This window comes from Heterocephalus glaber, unplaced genomic scaffold (assembly GCF_053883595.1).
Source record: "Heterocephalus glaber isolate CG9 unplaced genomic scaffold, H.glaber_assembly_v1.0 deba00001452, whole genome shotgun sequence".
Classification (NCBI taxonomy): Eukaryota; Metazoa; Chordata; class Mammalia; order Rodentia; family Bathyergidae; genus Heterocephalus; species Heterocephalus glaber.
In genome coordinates, this window is record NW_028258302.1 from 7,756,370 (window position 1) to 7,775,961 (window position 19,592).

General features: G+C 39.8%; 1 protein-coding gene across 2 annotated transcripts in view; it reads left to right on the forward strand.

Annotated features, from left to right (window-relative positions):
- Window positions 1–3,987: 3,987 nt before the first annotated feature.
- Window positions 3,988–19,592, forward strand: part of Clspn (claspin) — a 32,279-nt gene continuing 16,674 nt past the window's right edge. For both annotated transcript variants that reach the window (XM_013074214.3, XM_021263312.2), the window contains exons 1-9: window positions 3,988–4,126; window positions 7,680–7,785; window positions 8,552–8,997; window positions 11,086–11,247; window positions 13,176–13,253; window positions 13,569–13,641; window positions 14,509–14,617; window positions 14,783–15,363; window positions 19,138–19,329. In XM_013074214.3, coding sequence (XP_012929668.2) covers window positions 4,115–4,126; window positions 7,680–7,785; window positions 8,552–8,997; window positions 11,086–11,247; window positions 13,176–13,253; window positions 13,569–13,641; window positions 14,509–14,617; window positions 14,783–15,363; window positions 19,138–19,329 — 1,759 coding nt within the window. In that variant the 5' untranslated portion in view covers window positions 3,988–4,114. The remainder of the gene's footprint in view (window positions 4,127–7,679; window positions 7,786–8,551; window positions 8,998–11,085; window positions 11,248–13,175; window positions 13,254–13,568; window positions 13,642–14,508; window positions 14,618–14,782; window positions 15,364–19,137; window positions 19,330–19,592) is intronic.

The window sequence follows — 19,592 nt, forward strand, 5'->3', positions numbered from 1 at the left end:
AACTGGATGCAAAGGTAGCTAGACTAAGATAGAAGGATGGGGTTTATTTTTTATTTTTATTTTTTATTTTTTGGTACTGGGGATTGAATGCGGGACTTTGCGCTTGCAAGGCAGGTGGCAGAACCACTGAGCTAAATCCCTGGCCCTATTTTTAATTTAAATGCTTATTTTATTTTATTTTTTGCAGTCCTGGAGATTGAATCCAAGGGCCTCATGCACACTAGGCAAATGCTCTATCACTGAGCTACATGCCTAGCCAAGATCCCCAAGTGATGGGATCTTGGTAGGGGCAGAAGTGGGTTGAGAGGTGGTGAGAAAGTGAAGAAATGAAGGTGAGTGGAGGAGCTTTTTACCTGAACTCAGCTAAAACTGGAAACTTGGAAGAGGAGGCCAATGGATAGGGTGACAATCATCCCAGTATGCCTATGATTAAAGGGGCTCCCAGGGAATAGGACTTTCAGTGCTAAAACTGGAAAATTCCTGGGGGAAATGGGACCCAGTTGGTCACCCTACCAGTGGATATGACCATTGGGGCACAAAGTGGGGCAGCAAATAATCTGACCTCTTTCCTGGTGTTCACTGACCACTTACTTACAATAACCTTGAAAAGTGCCTTGCAAGAATGGCCACTGTCACCACTCCTATTTAATATAGTTCTGGAAACATTAGCCACAGCAATTAGAAAAGAGAAAGAAAAGGAATAAAGATAGGAAAGGAAGTTACTGTCATTATTTGCTGTCAATATGATACTTTATATAGAAGACCCAAAATACTCCTCCAAAAGACTTCTAGACTTAATTGACAGATTCAGTAGAGTATCTGGATACAAGGTCAACACTCAAAAAACAATAGCCTTCTTGTATACAAATAACAGATTCACTGAGAGAGAAATTGGGGAAACAATTCCTTTTACAATAGCATCCAAAAAAATGAAATATCTAGGAATCAATCTAACAAAGGAAGCCAAAGACCTCTACACAGAAAACTACAGCACTCTGAAAAAAGAGATCAAAGAGGATATAGGAAATTGAAAGACATCCCTTGTTCCTGGGTAGGAAGAACCAATATAGTGAAAATGGCCATACTTCCAAAACTGCTATATGGATTTAATGCAATGCTGATTGAAATTCCAACAATATATTTCACAGAACTAGAGAAAACAATCCAAAAATTCATTTGGAACCAGAAGAGACCTAGGCTAGCAAAAGCAATTCTAGGCAACAGAGACATGGCTGGGGGTATCACAAGCCCCAGCTTGAAACTATACTACAAAGCTACTGTGACAAAAACAGCATGGTACTGACAAAGAAACAGACCTGAGGATCAGTGGAATAGATTAGAAGATGCAGAAACAACTCCAGACATACTCTGCCACCTCATCTTTGACAAAGGAGCCAACCACCCACACTGGAGGAAAGATAACCTATTTAATAAATGGTGTTGGAAAAACTGGATTTCAACCTGCCAAAGATTAAAACTAGACCCATATCTATCACCATGCACTAAACTAAGATCAAAATGGATTAAAGATCTAAATACTAAAACAGAAACACTAAACTTGCTGGAAGATAAGTTAGGTATAACTCTTAAAGACATCGGCATGGGAGAAGACTTTATGAACAAAACCTCAGTAGCACAGGAACCAGCACAAAGAATCAACAACTCGGATCTCATCTTATTAAAAAGCTTCTTGGGGCCGGGGATTTAGCTCAGTGGTTTCGTCTGCTGCACAAGCGCAAGGACCCGAGTTCGATCCCCGGTACCAAAAAAAAAAGCTTCTGCACTTCTGCAAGAGAAGCCACCAACAGAGCTAAGAGACAACCCACAATGTGGAGGAAAAAATTTTTAGCAGCTGTACCTCAGACAAAGGACTATCTAGAATATATAAAGAACTTTAAAAACCCCACCCCCCCCACATTTAAAGACCCGATTCAAAAATGGGCATCTGAAATGAACAGACATTTCTCAGACAAAGAAGTAAAAGCAGCAAATAAACATATGAAAAAATGTTCAACATCACTGGTCATTCAAGAGATGCAGATGAAAACAACAGTGAAATTCCACCTCACCCCAGAAAGAATGGCTCCTATCAAGAAATCAACCAATAACAAATGTTGGCAGGGGTGTGGGGAGAAAGGAACCCTTCTCCATTGTTGGTGGGATTGCAGACTGGTGCAACCACTGTGGAAGTCAGTATGGCAATACCTCAAAGAACTAGGGCTAGAGGTCCCATTTGACCCAGTTATTCCCCTGCTGGGTATCTTCCCCAAAGAATTAAAAGAATCATACCACAGCGATATATGTGCACCCATGTTTATAGTGGCACAGTTTGTAATAGCTAAAGCTTGGAAGCAGGCCAAGTGCCCATCAACTGGAAACTTGATAAAGATGTGTTTTTTAAAAAAATAAAATGGAGTACTACTCAGCCATAAAGAAAGAGAAACTAGAGACATTTATAGCTAAATGGATGCATATTGAGGCCATACTCTTTAAGTGGAATAAATAGGACACACATGTAAATTCTGAATAGTTTCTCTGGTGTGAGAAACTGAAAGTGTAAATAAGGATTAAAATGATTAAAATGAATAATTGATAATTTGAAATAGGTAGAAAAGGCCGGGGGATTTAGCTCAGTGGTTCCGCTGCCTGCCTCCCAAGTGCAAGGACCGAGTTCGATGTCCGGTACCAAAAAAAAAAAGAAAAAAAAATCAAGCATAAACATGAAATAGGAAGAAAAGGTCCAAAGGGATAGGGGAAGTGGGAGGGGAAGGGAAAGGAAAGAAGGAAAAGGAAAAATAATGAGAAAAGGAAAAAATGTTAAATCTTTTTTTTGGTACCTGGGATCAAACTCAGTACCTTGCGCAAGCGCTGGAACCACTGAGCGAAATCCCCAGCCCTTCTTTTCTTTTGGTACTGGGGATCGAACTCGGGTCTCTGCACTTGCAAAGCAGGCGGCAGAACCACTGAGCTAAATCCCCGGCCCTTTCTTCTTCTCCTTCTTCTTCTTTTTTTTGGTACCAGGGATCGAATTCAAGACCTTGTGCTTGCGAGGCAGGCAGCAGAACCTCTGAGCTAAATCCCCAGTATAAGAGAAGGAAAAAATGGAAACAAAGTCTTTGTAAATAGGGAAGGGTGGAGGTTGTGAAGGGAGCACAGGGACTAGGGAAAAAATAAGAACCAAGACACATCATGTACAGATACAAATACCCAATGATAAATGTAAACATATTGTATACCTAAAATGTGCCAATAAAAGAATTTAAGCAAAAAAAAAAAAAAAGTGCCTTGCAGTTCCCTGACCCAACAAGCCAGAGGGTAAGGTAATAACAGTTTAAAGCGGTCAGCCTTGCCTGGATACAGACTAAAACAAAGGACAGAGAATTGCCACAGAGAGAGAGGAAAAAAATAAAAAGGCAAAACTGGGATTAGAACGGTCTAGGTAAAGTCTTACTCCAAAGCTCTTATTTTAGTGAATACTTTCTGTATCCTCAAATTAATCCTAAATACACTAAGTGTATAAAGATTATCCGAGGACATTCTTTGGTACCTGAGCAGCCTGCAAAACTTTCTTTTTTTTATGTTTAGTGGCGAGTGTTATGTACAAAAAGAAGTAGATAGGATCTTACTGCTCCAGGTATGGAGTTACTGGAGATAATCACCACAAGGCCCTCGGAGTCTCGGAGTCTTTCGGAAAAAGACCCCGGGTGCCTGCGACTATTCCCAGGTTATTCAGCCTGGATGGAGTACTCATTCCTTAAATTGCGCTTGGTCTGAGCATTCAAACTATGACAAGGGTCAAATGTCAAAGGTACCTCCAGCATCCCCTAGGGCTCGGTTGACTAGACTTCTGCAGACCCTCCAAACCAACCCAGAGTGTGCTAGGTGAGCCGGCCGGAGGCGCTTTGTGATTGATGGCCCGCATGGGGCGGGGCCTTACCTGGAAAGCCTCCTCTGGATTGGTGCAAATCACAGAGGGTGGAGCCTCTACTGAGTCTGGGCGCGAAATCTCGAACTGAGCTGCCCGCCCGGCTGGAGACGGCGGGAGTAGCTCCCCTTAAGCAGAGGGAGCCGGAGACAGCTTCGTCGGGAGCAGAACGCAGGGGACACGGGCATCATGATGGGAGAGGTGGGTTCGGAAGTGAATTTACGCACACGCCTCTCGCCGGGTCGGCACAGCCGCACCGAGTGGAGGGACTGCGGTAGCGCAGAGCGGGACGCCGGGCGGAGGGACTACAGCTCTCGCTGTGCGCCGAGCGGGCCTCGGCTGGGCGGGATGGGCCCGCGGCCTCGCGTGGGCACCTCCGCGGGCTTCCCGCGCACGATCCCGGCGGCCGCGGGGCTCCTACCCCTGCTGCGGGCCACCTTTCCCTTTGGCTCGTTTCCTGCCGCGGGAGCTCCTCCTCCTGCAGCGTCCCCAAAGAGGAGGCTCTTCCGGCCACGGGGATGCGGGGCAGGAGCTTTGTGGCCGCGGGGCAAGGGTGTTAGGGAGCTCTGGGCCTGGGCCTGGGAGGCACTTGGGGGTCGTCACGCGCTGGTGCCCTACACTTTCGGACCGGGTGCGGGCTGGTGGCTGACGGCTCGCTGGCTGAATTGAGCATAGATAAACAAACATTTTCAGGCTCTTGGGAGCAAAATTTAAAGCGGCATCAGAACCCCCAGTAATCTAATTAGAATTATATATTAATATAATTTTAAAAATTAAATTCGGCACAGGCCCACGCCTATAACCTCAACTATTCAGGAAGCTGGAAAGTTCGAAGCCAGCTTAGGCACCTTAGCAAGACCCTGTCTCAAAAAGGGGGAGTGGTAAGCTCAGTAGTAGAACACCCCAGGTTCAATCCCCAGTACCGAAAAACAAAAATTAATGTAAAAGTTCACATGATTTGATGTGAACAAAATACCAACGTCAGACTTGTTTTTTGAGGCAGCAAGGTCTTGCTTTATACTACTTCATGCTGCCCGAGAACTCGTGACCATTCTCCAGCCTCAGCCTCCTAAGAATTACAGGCAGGGCCACCACACCTGGTAGACTTAAATTAAGATAGTATCAGACTGCAAGATTCTGGCACATCTGATCCTAATCCAATAATAAAAGCTCTGGTTCCAATAAAACTATTTCAAAAGCAGGTGGCTGACCTCATGAGCCACAGTTTGCCAGTTTGATTTTTTAAAATATATTACATTAAGATTTATTTATCTTGATTAACAGATTTTTTGAGACCCCTCTGCCTCTCCCAATTCCTGGCCCTGCTCTTTGGCATTGCCTTTTTTTTTTTTTGGTACCAGGGATCGAACTCGGGTCCTTGTGCTTTCGTGACAAGTGCCAGAACCACTGAGCTAAATCCCCAGCCCTGACATTGCTAATACTGCTGCAAATTGCCTAGACCAGATTCATTATTAAGGGCATCACCATGTATTGAGCTGTGGTTACCTCAGTTTTCACTATACACAAAATGAATACTTTTACTGCTTTGAGTTGTTGGAAAGTCATTAGCACATACTGTACATGGTAATCTTCAGTGATTCCTCACATGTTATCTTTAGTTTTTTTGGTACCAGGGATGGAACTTGGGACCTTGCACCTAGGAGGCAGGTGGCGGAACCACTCACCTAAATCCCCGGCCCTATCTTTAGTTATTTTAACAATTGTGTGCCAGCCATCCAAATTCTTTTGCTTTTTGAGAAATCATTAGGTGAAGCTTGTGCCCTATTATCTTACAGATACTAATATTTTCTCCCTTATTAATAATAAGTTGATTCAAAGCCTGAGAAACCAAGGAAGTAGGAGACCTGGCATGTAGGGTCAGGTTGGTCACTTATATACTGATCAAATGATCTAACTCTCCTTAGATTTCTGTGACTTTTTAAACCATTTTCATTAGAGATTTCCAAAGTGTATAAATGTAGAAACCTTGGTATAACGAATCCATCACTTTGTCCATTATGAAATCATGGCCAATCTTGGTTTGTTTCTTCCCTTATTCGCTTAGTTTGTTTCTTTCCCTCTTCACTGGATTATTTGCAAGAAAATCTCAGACATCATGTATTTCATCCACAAATATTCCAATGTATATTCCTAAAAGACAAGGATATCCCCCACAATGACAACCACAATATTATTAAATATTATTACCACACCAAAAAACATTAGTCAGTGTACAGATTTTTTTTGACTCACGTTTTTACTTTTGTTTGAATCAGGATTCAAAGTCCTAAATATTGCAGTTATTGATGTATATATACATGTGTGTGTATATCTCTTATTTTATTTTTTGTGGAATTGAGGATTGAACCTAGGAAGCACTGAACTATATATCCCCAGCCCTTTTTATTTAAGACCGAGTCTTGCTAAATTGCCCAGACTGGCAGAAATCGAAATCCACTTGCCTCAGTCTCAAGAAAACTGGGATTAAGGGGCCGGGGATTTAGCTCAGTGGTTTCAACTCCTGCTGCACAACCGCAAGGACCTGAGTTCGATCCCGGGACTAAAAAAACCCCAAAAAACTGGGATTATAGGTGTGTGCCACCATGGTGGTTTAACTCTCTTTAGTCTGTAGGTTTCCACTCCTTTTTTTTTAAACGTTATAGTTTATTTTTAAAGACACCACCTATATTGTCCTGTAGTTTCCCATACCTAGGTTGTATCTGTAGTGTATCTAACATGTTCCTTTGTTTCCTATATTTTGTAAAAATGGCTGGTTGAGTCTAGAGGTTCAGATTTGCTTGTTCTGACAAGAATGATTCCTAGGTGATGTTGGGTACTTCTACTAGGCTTTACTAGTGTCTGGTTGTTTCTCTTCTGCTAATGCCAGCAGCAATTAATGATCATTGCCTAGGTCTGTTATTTTCAATGGTTGGTAAAATTGTGAGGAGTCTAATTCTGTCATTTCTTCCTTAAGTAGGATATTTCCCTAAAGGAACAGTTCCCTTCACCAATTATTTGGGCATACTAAGGAATAAGTCACAAAGAAAAAGCATAATAAATGTTTAATTCTTTTTATTTATTTACCATTACTCAAAGAGTTGGTTCTTGGACATGAAATCTGAATTAATTTCATTATTCTCTTGGTACACTAAATTAAGAGATACCTGCTTACCTATTTATTGCAGCAATAGCGAAGATATGGAATAAGCCTAGGTTTCTGTCAAGATATGAATGGATAGAGAAACTATGGTGTATATGCACAATTGAATATAATTCACCCAAAGAAGAATGAAATCCTGTCATTTGCATGAAAATGGGTGGAAATGGAAGACACCATGTCAAGCAAAATAAGCCAGACACAGAGAGGCAAGCATCGCTTGTTCTCATATGTAAAAACTTAGGATAAAAAGATGAATTAAAAGTAAAAAGATTACTAGGGCCTAGAAAGGAGGGGGCAAGGGGGGGGTGGACGTGATGTTGTGTAGATGTATATGTATATGAAAATATGGTGAATCCCATTAATTTGTGCAATTATAATTGTATAGTGATTATAATTTAAAAGTTCATTTTATTAGCATCCTTCAGATGTGTAACAGTTGCTTTTTGTTCAGTAACTCTAAATGTCATTGCTTTGTCAAACCATTGTATTGATGCTTATTTCAGCTTGATGACCCCCTGATGATTTGTGTATCAGTATGTACTAGGAACTCTCTGTCTTGTCCTGGTGAATACAAAGTTTATTCTTATTTTCTAGATTCACCTAGAAGTTAGTGATGTAAAACTCATTTCACAAGAAGCAGACAGTCCTTCAGACAGTGGACAAGGCAGCTTTGAAACAATTGAGCGCTTGAGTGAAAGAGGTTTGTAATATTCAGGACTTTAATTTTAGGAATAGAATTTGGAAGCCTGGGTTGTAAATGGATTGGATTAATTTCTTTATTCTCTTGGTATATTAAATTGCCCTAACCTTATTGTTTCTTTTGTTATAAAAGCAAAGTAACAGTGTTTATACCTTTTTAAAAATATCCATTTATGTTGTATTCTTTTTTTTTTTTTGGTACTGGGGATCGAACTCGGGTCCTTGCACTTGCAAGGCAGGTGGCGGAACCACTGAGCTAAATCCCTAGCCCATATGTTATATTCTTGAACATATAAAATGTCTAATAGCTACTACATTGCCTGGCTAAATACATTCATCCTATAATAAAAGGGTTTTTTGTTTGTTTTTTTTTAAGGGTTTTTTTAAACACCTGCCATAAGGATTAGAACAGCTTTACACATTATAAATATATATAATTACATTTCTCAGCAAGAAACATTTTTCCAGGGAAAATGTTTTTCACAATATATTTTTAGATATACTTTGCTACAATCAGTTCTTAATGGTAGTTACATAATTTCACAAGGTGATATATCATTTGTATAATGTATTTTTGAGAAATACTGGGACTTGGGCCAGGGATTTAGCTTAGTGGTGCTGCCGCCTGCCTCACAAGTGCAAGGTCCCGAGTTTGATCCCTGGTACCAAAAAAAAAAAGAAAGAAATAGTGGGACTAGGAGAAAAGCTATATGATTGATCTAAATCCCCGGCCCTTGTATACCTTCTTAAAAAATTGTTTTCTCCAGATTCAGATGAAGAGATATTCATGAATAAGAAGTTGAAGAGCAGGAAGGTGATACATGACAGTGATTCTGAATCAGAGGATACAAATGCCTCTCCAGAGAAAACTACCTATGACAGTGCTGAGGAGGATAAAGAGAATTTATGTGCTGAAAGAAGTGGAAAAATCAAAAGGATTTACAAAACTCTGGCTGACAGTGATGAAAGTAACATGGAGGAGTCTTTGGATCAGGAAAATCCTGAAACTCAAATGACACCTTGCTTAGATCGGAGTCTCCAAACTGGGAGCTCTGTGGCCTTTACCCCTGACAGAAAGACTTCCAAAAAATCTGTACATGATGAAGAAGGAACGGGAGGAAAAGCAAAAGTAAAATCAAAGAGAAGACTTGAGAAAGAGGAGAGGAAGATGGAAAAAATTAGGCGGTTAAAAAAGAAGGAAACAAAAAATGAGGTGCATTCTATTTCTTAACTATGTAATACAGTCTTTATTCATATTATATAAATTGTGTATATGTGTGTGTGTGGTATCAGAGGGTGAACCCAGGGAGCACTGAGCTACATCCCTAGCCCTTTATATTTTTATTTTTTTCTGGTACCGGGGATTGAACTCAGGACCTTGTGCTTGTGAGGCAGGTGCAGTGCCACTGGGCTAAATCATCAGCCCCTAACCCTTTTTATTTTGAGACAAGATCTTGCTAAGTTGTACAGGCTGGCCTTAAACTTGATTCTCCTGCTTCAGCCTTTATAGTAGCTGGCACTGTAGGTATACACCACCATGCCTGGTTTATATTTCTATTTTTAATCGATACATGTCAGGGGGCATAGTATGATATTTCAGTTATGTATACAATGTGTAATGATCAATTCAGGGCAGCTGGCAAGTCTGTCCTCTATGACTCTTTTTTTCTCCTTTTACAGTACTCGAGATTAAACCTGAGCTATATTCTCGCCAATTTGGGTAGGGGCAGTCTCATTAAGTAAGTTGTGGAGGCTGACCTCACACTTTTGATCTTCTTGACTAGTTATTTTGAAATATTCAATTAATTGTCAACTGTAGTTATTCTGCTGTGCTATATAACATAGGAGTTCTTTCTCCTGTCCAACCATACTCCACATTTTTTCATTAACTTGTTTCTCCATCCTACCTCACATCCTTCACAGGCTCTGGTGACCACTACTATTCTCTACTTCTGTAAGATTAACTTTTTAACGTCCACATATAAGTGTTTCTCCAAGCCTAGTTTTTTCACTTAACATGATATCCTCCAATTCCATTCAAATTACTGCAAATGACAGAATTTCATTATTTTTTATAGTTGAATAATATGCCTGTGTGTATGTATACCACGTTTTCTTTATTTATTCATTAAAGTACTTATTTTTTTGTATGGTGTTGGGGATCCAACCCAGGGCCACCTCATGCATGCTAGGCAAATGCTCTGCAACTGAGCTATTCCCCCAGCATGAGGTATATTTTAAAGAACAACTTGATTTTTCTGATGTAGATTAACCTTTTAGAAAAAATGGCTCTTAGTTGTTGAGGTTGTTTCTGCACTTAGAATATAACTTTGAATTGATTGCTTTGCATAGAGAGTAATAGGGCATGTGATTTAAAACTTAGTAGTCATAGCCTGGTGTGGTGGCACACACCTGTAATCCTAGCCTTGGGGAGGCTGAGGTAGGTGGATTGCTGCAAGTTCAAGGCCAGCCTGGATTCCATGGTGAATTCAAGACCACCCTGAACAACCTAGTGAGACCCTTTCTCACAAAAAACAAAAACAAGGGCTGGGGATTTAGCTCAGTGGCTCTGTGCCTGCCTTGCAAGTGCAAGTTCCTGAATTTGACCCTCAGTACTGCAAAAAACAAAACAAAACAAAAAAACCTTACCGGTCATATTCACTGTTGCAGATATTCAGAGGATGCTTCCAAATAAGTGGTTTCTGATTTTCTTTGTGAGTATGTAGAGTAATTCTCTGCTGCTTCTGATCTGATGAAAATTAACTTTGAAAGGACATTTTCTTAATGCATCAAGTTTGTTTGCTAACTAGAAACATCACCCTCAAGTATCATAAACTAGTTGCTCAATAAGTATTAAGTAAGGGCCGGGGATTTAGCTCAGTGGTTCCAGTGCCTGCCTCGCAAGCGCAAGGTCCCAAGTTCGATCCCTGGTAACAAAAACACAAATAAGTATTAAGTTGACTTTACTATTTACTAAGTTTTTTGTTTGTTTGTTTGTTTCTCTTTTCTCAGTACTGGGGATTGAACTCAGCACCTTGTGCTGGCGAGTCAGGCATGGCACCACTGAGCTAAATCCCCGGCCCTACTAAGTTAATTTTGGATAGCTATATAAAAATCACAGCTTGAACTTCAAATGATAATGGTGGGTTAGGAACCAGTAAGAATGTTCTAGATGCCATACTGTCTTTTGATGAAAGTTGCATTTTTTCTGGCTTTGTCCAAATTGCTATATAATATTGTGAGATGTTGGACTTTAAAATGATTAGATTATATCTTTACCTTTTCTTTATGCATTGTCCAGGAAAATGATGTGGAACAACCATTGAATGACAGTGGCTGTCTTCTTGCGGATAAAGACCTTTTTGAAACAGGTTTGGAGGAGGAAAAGAACTCTCCATTAGAAGATGAAGAATCATTAGAGTCAATAAGGGCAGCTGTGAAGAACAAAGTAAAAAATTACAAGGTAAATGAAGCATGGTTATAAGTTGGTCAATTGTTCTTTTTTTTTTTTTTTTGAGAGTAGGAAGATATTTATTGATAGGAAAGCTCCTGAGGGCCAGGAGGGGACCTGAGTGGGTACCCTAGGGACTCCACTTTACAGAGGAGTTTTATAGAGTGAAACCCACATGAGTAAAATGTGAGCCACAGCCATGAACATCCAATTAGGTTACAAGTACAGTCATTTAGGTAATAGCGGTCCAATTGGGAAACAAGTCATGTAACAATCATGGATGGAAAGAACAAAGATTCTCCTATGAAGTGGTGAGTCCAGTGGTCTCTGGTCACCCACCAGGGTGGTTGATATCTGTCAGGTAAAAAAGCCGAAAACCAAGACCAGACCAGGCCACAACAAGCCTTTATTGTAGGGACAATCTGCTGGGCTGTCTCTGAACAAAGGAGAGACAAAAGCAATATGGCCAGGACTGGGAGTGCTTCTTATAGGAGCTGGCGTGGGCCTTGTAGGAGCTGGGTGGGGCTGAGTGAGGTAGTGGCTAGGGACTGGAGGAGCCTGTGACGTCACTAGCTGTTAGGAGAACAGCAAGTATTAGGTTACTCTTTTGGTGGGAGTAGGGGGATGTTGGGAAGAAGAAGGTAGCTATTATATGCAGCAGCCACCCTAAATCGGAGGGAAATCTATCATTCCAGGCTCTTGTTTTATGGTTGTTGGGCAAAGGTCTCTTCTGGAGCTGCTTCAAGCTGACAAAGGGGCAAAGGTTAGGGGGAAGTTGGTCAATTATTCTGATGTTTACTTTTTATTTCCCATTACAACTTATTTTCTTTATCCTTTTTTTCTGTACTGGGGATTGAACTCAGGGTCCCATACATGCTAGGCAAGCCCTCTACCACTGAGCTATATCCTCAGGCTTTTTTGTTTTTGAGGCAGGGTCTCCCTAAGTTGTCCAGGCTGGTTTCAAATTTGCAGTCTGCTTGTCTCAGCCTCCTGAGTAGCAGGGATTAGAGCAATACTAATTTTTTTTTTTGATACCATGGATCAAACTCAGGACCTAACATTAATTTTTTTTACTGAAGAAAAACATGTGTTGATTGATTTAAGTTTTCAGTTGTTAATTTTGGAAACTTACAGTATAGGTGATAGACATGCTAATTTGCTTGGAAACTAGTAGTACTTTGTTATAGCCTTTTTTGGAATGGTGAGGGTATGTTGTGGTAAGAAGCAAGTAAATAATGGAGTGGAGTTGTAAATTTTATAATTGGGTGGGCTTTGAAACATCAACTCTGTAGGGTTTTAGGAAGGGTGTAAAAAGAGGCAAGAGCTGGAGGTGTACCTCAGTGATAGAGAGGCACAAGTCAAAACGTCTTGATTGTTTGAAAGTATTAAGGACTAGAGGTATAGTTCAGTGGTGAAGTGCTTAGCTAGTGTGAGGCCCTGGATTTGATTTCCAGTATTACCCCACCACCAACAACAAAAAAGAGGATAACTTTTTCCTAGGGTTTTCTTTAGCTCTGTAGAAGTTATTGTCCCTTCTTGGGAAAAAATGTAAACAGGTAAAAGAAAGGTCCAAATTTCTTTTGAGATATCTTGTTTTCTTTCTTTCTTTTTTTTTTTTCCCCCTTGCAGTACTGGGGATAGAAGCTAGGGCTTCACATATTAGGTAAGCACTCTATCACTGAGCTGTATTGCATATCCTTTTAAAATTTTATTTTGAGACACAGTCTCATGAAGTTGCCTGGTTGGGCTTGAAACTTTCAATCTTCCTTCCTCAGCAGAGCCCCCTGCCCCCATAGCTGGTATTACAGGTGTGAGCCACTATGTTCAGCTTAAAATTTTCTATTTGATAATTATTGATTTATTAGTAATGTAGGATGATGTAGTAAGAAACATCCTTTGTAAAGTTTTTGTCTTCATATTCAACTTGTGATCTTTTTCAGAAAAAGGAATCGTTTTTGGAGAGTAGGTTCTTTTCATTTGAAGAAGAGAGTGAGTTATCAAAAGGCACCATGAAAAAGGTAAGGTAGAGCCTTGAGTAGTGTTCACATTGATCCCTTTCCATGGGAGATCGGGGGTTTCTCAGGGATAAGTATTTTGTCTTGCCTATCCTATTTTCCTGGTACCCAACATTTGCTTTAGGCATAGTAGGAACATGAATATGGATTGAATTTTCTGAGACTTGCAAATAAATGAGCTCCTTGAATTTATACTGTATTGAAGCTTATTACTGCTTGCAGTTCATTCTTGTCTTTTCTTGGGAAGAACAAAGTTTTAAGGGATGAATATTCATCTTTCTGGATAATACCACTCATGTCTCACATTTTATTTTTAAGGAAAGAAAGGCAGCCAAGTTAAGTAAAGAAGCATTAAAAAAGCTGCATAGTGAGACTCAGCGCCTTATACGAGGTAATGCAAATCAATATGATAAACTTTGAGGAAAATAATAATATTTTCTTGTAAGCTCAACTTGGGTATTGGGAATTTTATTTTAACACTTTTAATTCTAATATTAACCTTACAATTGATCTTGGTGAGTGCCCATTGTTCCTAGGAACATTAGGAAAAGCTGAGAAAATTTCAGAACTGTAGTGGAGGAGGAAATTTTTTAATGGTTGTCTGTGGACTGATTGCATCAAGACCCTTGTGGGGGCCGGGGATTTAGCTCAGTGGTTCCGCCGCCTGCCTTGCAAGGACAAAGACCCAAGTTTGATCCCCGGTACAAAAAAAAAAAAAGACCCTTTTGGGAGATTTCTTTTTGTTTAAACAGAGTCTCACTATGTTGCCTAGACTAGTCTCAAACTCCTGAGCTCAAGTGATCCTCTTGCCTTAGCTTTTTAAGTAGCTTGGAACTAAGGCATATGCCACCATGCCCAGCTCACGAGATTTTCAAATCCATAAAATTTTAGGCCCCACAAAGATTCTGATTCAATTAATTTTTTGTTGTTGTTGTTACTGGGGATCAAACTCAGGACCTTGCGCTTGCACGGCAGGCGCCGGAACCGCTAAGCTAAATCCCTGGCTGATTCAATTAATATGAAATGGAATCCAAGAATCTGTTTCTTAAAACTTCCTGGATTATTTTAATTCCACAGTTAGGCTTAAAAGCTCTTGGACTTCAAGGAACTCTTTTATACTTAGTGCCTGCTTTGTTAAAGGCAGAGTTGTTTTCTATTTCTGGTGATAGCTTTGTTTATACTGTTTCATTAACTGAATATGAAGTGATATTTCAGAATATATAGTATATCTGTTTGCTTGTTTTGTTCCATTTTTTAGAGTCTGCACTTAATCTTCCATATCATATGCCTGAGAATAAAACCATTCATGATTTCTTCAAATGTAAACCCCGGCCCACTTGCCAGGGAAATGCCATGGCACTACTGAAGTAAGAACCTTTTTTCCTTGTGATTATAATCAGCATGAATATTCAGTTTGTAGCAAAATGGGGTACAAAAAGTTCAGGTTCCTTATTCCCTTAGAACTGATTTTTACTGATTCATTATGTGCTCACATTTAGGATAATTTTAAATTCTTGCTCATTTTTCTTTAGGTCATCTAAGTATCAGTCAAGCCATTATAAAGAAATCATAGACACTGCAAAGACAACTGCAATGAATGGTGACCACTGTAACAAAGGTTCTGAGCAGACAACCAGTACAGGATGTGGAATGGAAATTAATGAACTCCCTGTGATCTCAAAGGAACCTCAGATTGCTACTGGGTCAGATGAGACTTGCACTACAGATCTGATGAGAAATGAAGAGCTAGAAATTCAGGAAAAACATAAACAGAATGATACTAGACCTTCACCTGAGAACAGCTCAGTATTGCAACAAGAATCCAGCTTCCTCAGGAACACGGCCAGTGAAGAATATCAGATTGGAGGGCTTGTGGCAACTGAACCTCATGCTCTGGAGGGAGAAGAAGGCCTGCAAAAAACAGAAGAAACAGAGAAAAAATTGGAAGAACCCATGCAGCAAACGAAATCATTAGTAGTTGTAGTACCTGAAAAAGTGAGAAGGTTCACTGTGGACAGATTGAAGCAACTGGGAGTCGATGTTTCCGTTAAACCCCGACTGGGTGCTGATAAAGATTCCTTTGTGATACTTGATGAACCTGAAACCAACAGAGGTAGTCCTTTAAATTGTGGTCAGTAATTTATCTGAGGTGATTTATCCTGGGACCTTTAATTATTTTGTACCTGTGGAGGACCAGGAACATAGGAGAAACCAATACTTACACATAATCTTGTTCTAGAACTGTCCTGGATATGGGCAGAATTCCATTTAGATAAATTTGGCAGGATATCAGAATGATCTAACTTTATGGAAGCCAATTGATTATATGGAAGAAAGATACATTGCTATTGTGTTATGATATTTAGGAACTTATTTCTTCCTTTGAAACTGAAAACCCAAGTTTTCTATGATTCTGTGTCAAATGTTAACTCATTCATAAAAACATTCTGTTTTTCACAGCTAAACAGAAATATTTTGGTTCACTTAAATTGCAGAAACAGAATTTCTTAAAGTATCTACCATGTGCAAGATACTGTAGGGTATACCAAGATAAGTTAAACATTTATCCTACATTTAAGATGCTTACAACATTTTATACCATAAAATAGCAGAATAAATAGTGGATTGGCATTAATAAAGCTTTATAAATCCAAAAAAAAGATGCTTATACTCTAGTATCTGATAAAGGAATTATGCACATATCTGTAATGCAAGGGAGAAAGTGGTGATATCTTTGTTAAACCCACAAGTTGTCCCTCAAAACCTAAGGGAATAATTGGTTCCAGGAGTTCCTACCCCCTTCAGGCTACCAAAAATTCATAGATGCTCAAATCCCTTATATAAAGTGACAGAGGACTTGCATAAAATCTGTAATCTCTGGCATCATCCCCTATACTTGAAATCGCCTCTAGACTACTTATAATACTATATAAATACTATGTAAATAGTTTTATGTATTATTTAGGGAATAAGGACAAGAAAAAGTCTACTTGTTCAGTACAGATGGAATTTTTTTTCTAAGTGTTTTCCATCTGAGGTCAGTTGAATCCACAGATGCAGAACCCAGGGATATGGAGGGCCAATCAATGATTGTCTATCATTGATAATTGGAAAAAAGTTAAGTAACATAAAGGGAAAAGTATTCTTTGAAAGGAACATTTAGAATAAAGTGCTAAGGTAGGAAAGGGATGTAAAAAGAATTAAGATAGGGCCCGGGAAGGGCCGGGGATTTAGCTCACTGGTTCCACTGCTTGCCTCACAAGCTCAAGGACCAGAGTCCGATCCCTGGTCCAAAAAAAAAAAAAGATAGGGCTGGGGATTTAGCTCAGTGGTTCCGGCTCCTGCCTTGGAGCCACAAGGTCCCGAGTTTGATCCCCGGTACCAAAACAAAAAACAAACAAAAAAATTAAGATATGTACATGTACCAGCTCCCCACAATGAATGTAATTATGTAGTACAAATATGTACTAATAAAAAAATGCTTTGGTAGTTCAGAGTAGGGATAAGTTTCTTTCAGTGGTGATTAAAGGGAGGCTTGAAGAGAGGGCTAATATAATTACTTGTTGCCTGGCTTTCCATTATACTATGAGTTAGGAGTTGCCTGTCTTGCAACCTACTGTATCTCTAGGGCTTCCTCAGTGTATGACACGTAGGTATTTATATTTGTAGAATTGATGAATGAGTCTTCATTCAACTCAAGTATTACCACACTGAGTAAACTTCCTGACTCTTGGGTAGAGTTCGGTACTCCCCCCTCCATGTTGAGACAGCCTGGCATGGTTAGGAGTTCAGAACTTAGCAGGACCAGAATTTGATTCTGGACTGTACTATAAATTGTTTAACCTTGGTATGCTACTTGACCTTTCCAACTCCTCTTTTTTTTAAAAAAAGCATCATTCCCGAGTTTGATCCCCGGTACCAAAAAAAAAAAAGACTTCAAAAAAAGCATTATAAAGCTCATGCACTATAATGAAGATTTGTAGAATTAAATGGGTAGTGTAAAGAAGCACTCAAATAATGGTTGCTGCTTAAAATTGTTTACATCAAGACCATTAAATAGCATATTGTTGGCTGGTGCTGTGTAAGCCACTGTGGTGTGTAAAATATGCTCAGTGAGACTTTGTTGATTGGATGGACTTGTGGAGGTAGAGAAAAGGATATGCTTGGAAAAGACAGAAAGAGCTCTGCATGGTGCATATTTGGAGGAGTTGAAAGTCAGTTTTGATTGGAGTAGAGGTTCGGTGAAGGGGTTGTGTAACAGAACTAGCATAGCTCCTTAGCAGAGAAGCTTAAGATGAGTTGTTACCTAGGATGTTAAGGGAAAGTTTTGTTACATGGAACTTAAAGTTGTCTTAACAGTCCCAAACCAAGAGGTGGAGAAGAAATATTTTTGAGTACATACTGTAACAGACACTGATAGTGTCTTTACTAGTTATATTTCTTAATTCTTATAGCCCTTGATATTATTTTACAAAATGAAGAAACTGAGGTGAAGATAGGTTGGGTAATTTTTTTATGCTTAGTTTATACAAGTACCTAGCACAAGTAGCTGGATATGGGCTGGGGATGTAGCTCAGTGGCGCTGCGCCTGCCTGGCAAGCGTGAGGTCCTGAGTTCAATCCCCGATACAGGGAAAAAAAAAATATATACCTATTTCTGGTCCCTTGCCACTTTTACCACCTGTTTCTTCCAAATTTAATGAACCACTACAAAACAGAAGGCAAACTTACTCATCTCCTAATGTTTTGATGGTAATGTAAATATACCATCCTTGGAATTGGGTTTTTGCTTCTAATGTTAGGAACTCAGGATAAAAAGATTCCCTTTCAGTTCTCTTTTTCTACTAAGATCTTCCTGAGAAAGAAAAATTCTTCTAGTTGATAATTGCAAAGCTACAAAGTATGGCTTGAGTACATTTTAAAAAATAACAAAACTTGGAAACTTAGGCATTTTGTCATGGAAGAGAGATGGCCGCATGAAATCCCTCCTTTAACTGCCAACCTTCTTGTCAACCTGATCTCTCATCAAAGATCCCACAATGTTATGAATTCTCCAACAGAGTTGGTATGGTGTGGTGCCAGGTAGCAGCTGGCTGAGGGAGAAAGAAGAAGGAAATTCTAAGCTACAGCAATGAGGAAGAGGGGAAAGGCCCTAGAGCACTGGGCTTACTGTACTCACTTTTATTCACTTTTCGGGTGTGGTACAGGGGCTGACATAAGTAGGATTTCCTTTCCAGTTGTGCCAACTGTAGTAGTAATATAGCTTCATCAAAAAAAAGTTTGCCAAGCCTGATGCTGGCTTACATCATTGGCTGGATTGTCATTTTCTTCTTTTTAAATTGAACTTCCCTACATCTAGTAAAATTGCCAGTAGTGAACTATTCATAATAGGGATTTGAAATACTGAAGATGGACATCTGTGAAAAATTAAGCTTTCGAGTAATTGAGAATTAAGATATTTTTCCTACTAGTATAATACTTGGGGAAAAAATAATTATATATGCTTAGAAACTTGTAAACAATTGTGAATTTCTATCTTAAAAGTCTGATTTTTGAAACATAGTGTAGAAGAACAGTTATAACATTCCATTAGAATGGATTAAGTTGTATGAATTTTTTTTGGTACTGGGGATCGAACTCAGGACCTTGCACTTGCGAGGCAGGCGGCAGAACCACTGAGCTAAATCCCTGGCCCAAGTTGTATGAATTTGATGCAGGTGTTAATAGCAAAGGAGTGTGTGTGTGAGTGTGTGTGTGTGTGTGTGTGTGTGTGTGTGTGTTTTCTTCAACATTGACCTAAAAAATATAGCTTAGAATTCTTAACTGGAATCTTAGAGGAAAAAGCTTGGACATGGCAAACTGACACACGGGTTGGTGTTTGAGTTTAGAGCTGGAAGCCTTGAAGCAGCGTTTCTGGAAGCACGCGAAACCAGCAGCCAGACCCAGGGCTGGCCAAACAGTGAACGTGAATGTCATAGTGAAAGACTTGGGCACTGATGGAAAGGAAGAGCTAAAGGCAGATGTGGTACCTGTGACTTTGGCAGCTGAGAAGCTGGATAGAGTGAGCCACACAAAACCAGGTATTTGTCTTTATAGCCATTGTGGGAAGTTACAGAATATTTTTCCTTGGAAACTTTGAAGATTGGATAGCAATATCTCAGGCATGATTCACATACATGTGAATACAGCACGCCTAAAGGTATGGGGTAGACAAGGTGGCTTTATTTTTTAAAATAGGATTTGTCTTATAAAAATCAGTAAGAGCTTGGTGTGGTGGCACAAGCCTATAATCCCAGCACTTTAGGAGCCTGCCACAGGAGAATCATAAGTTTGGATCCCAACT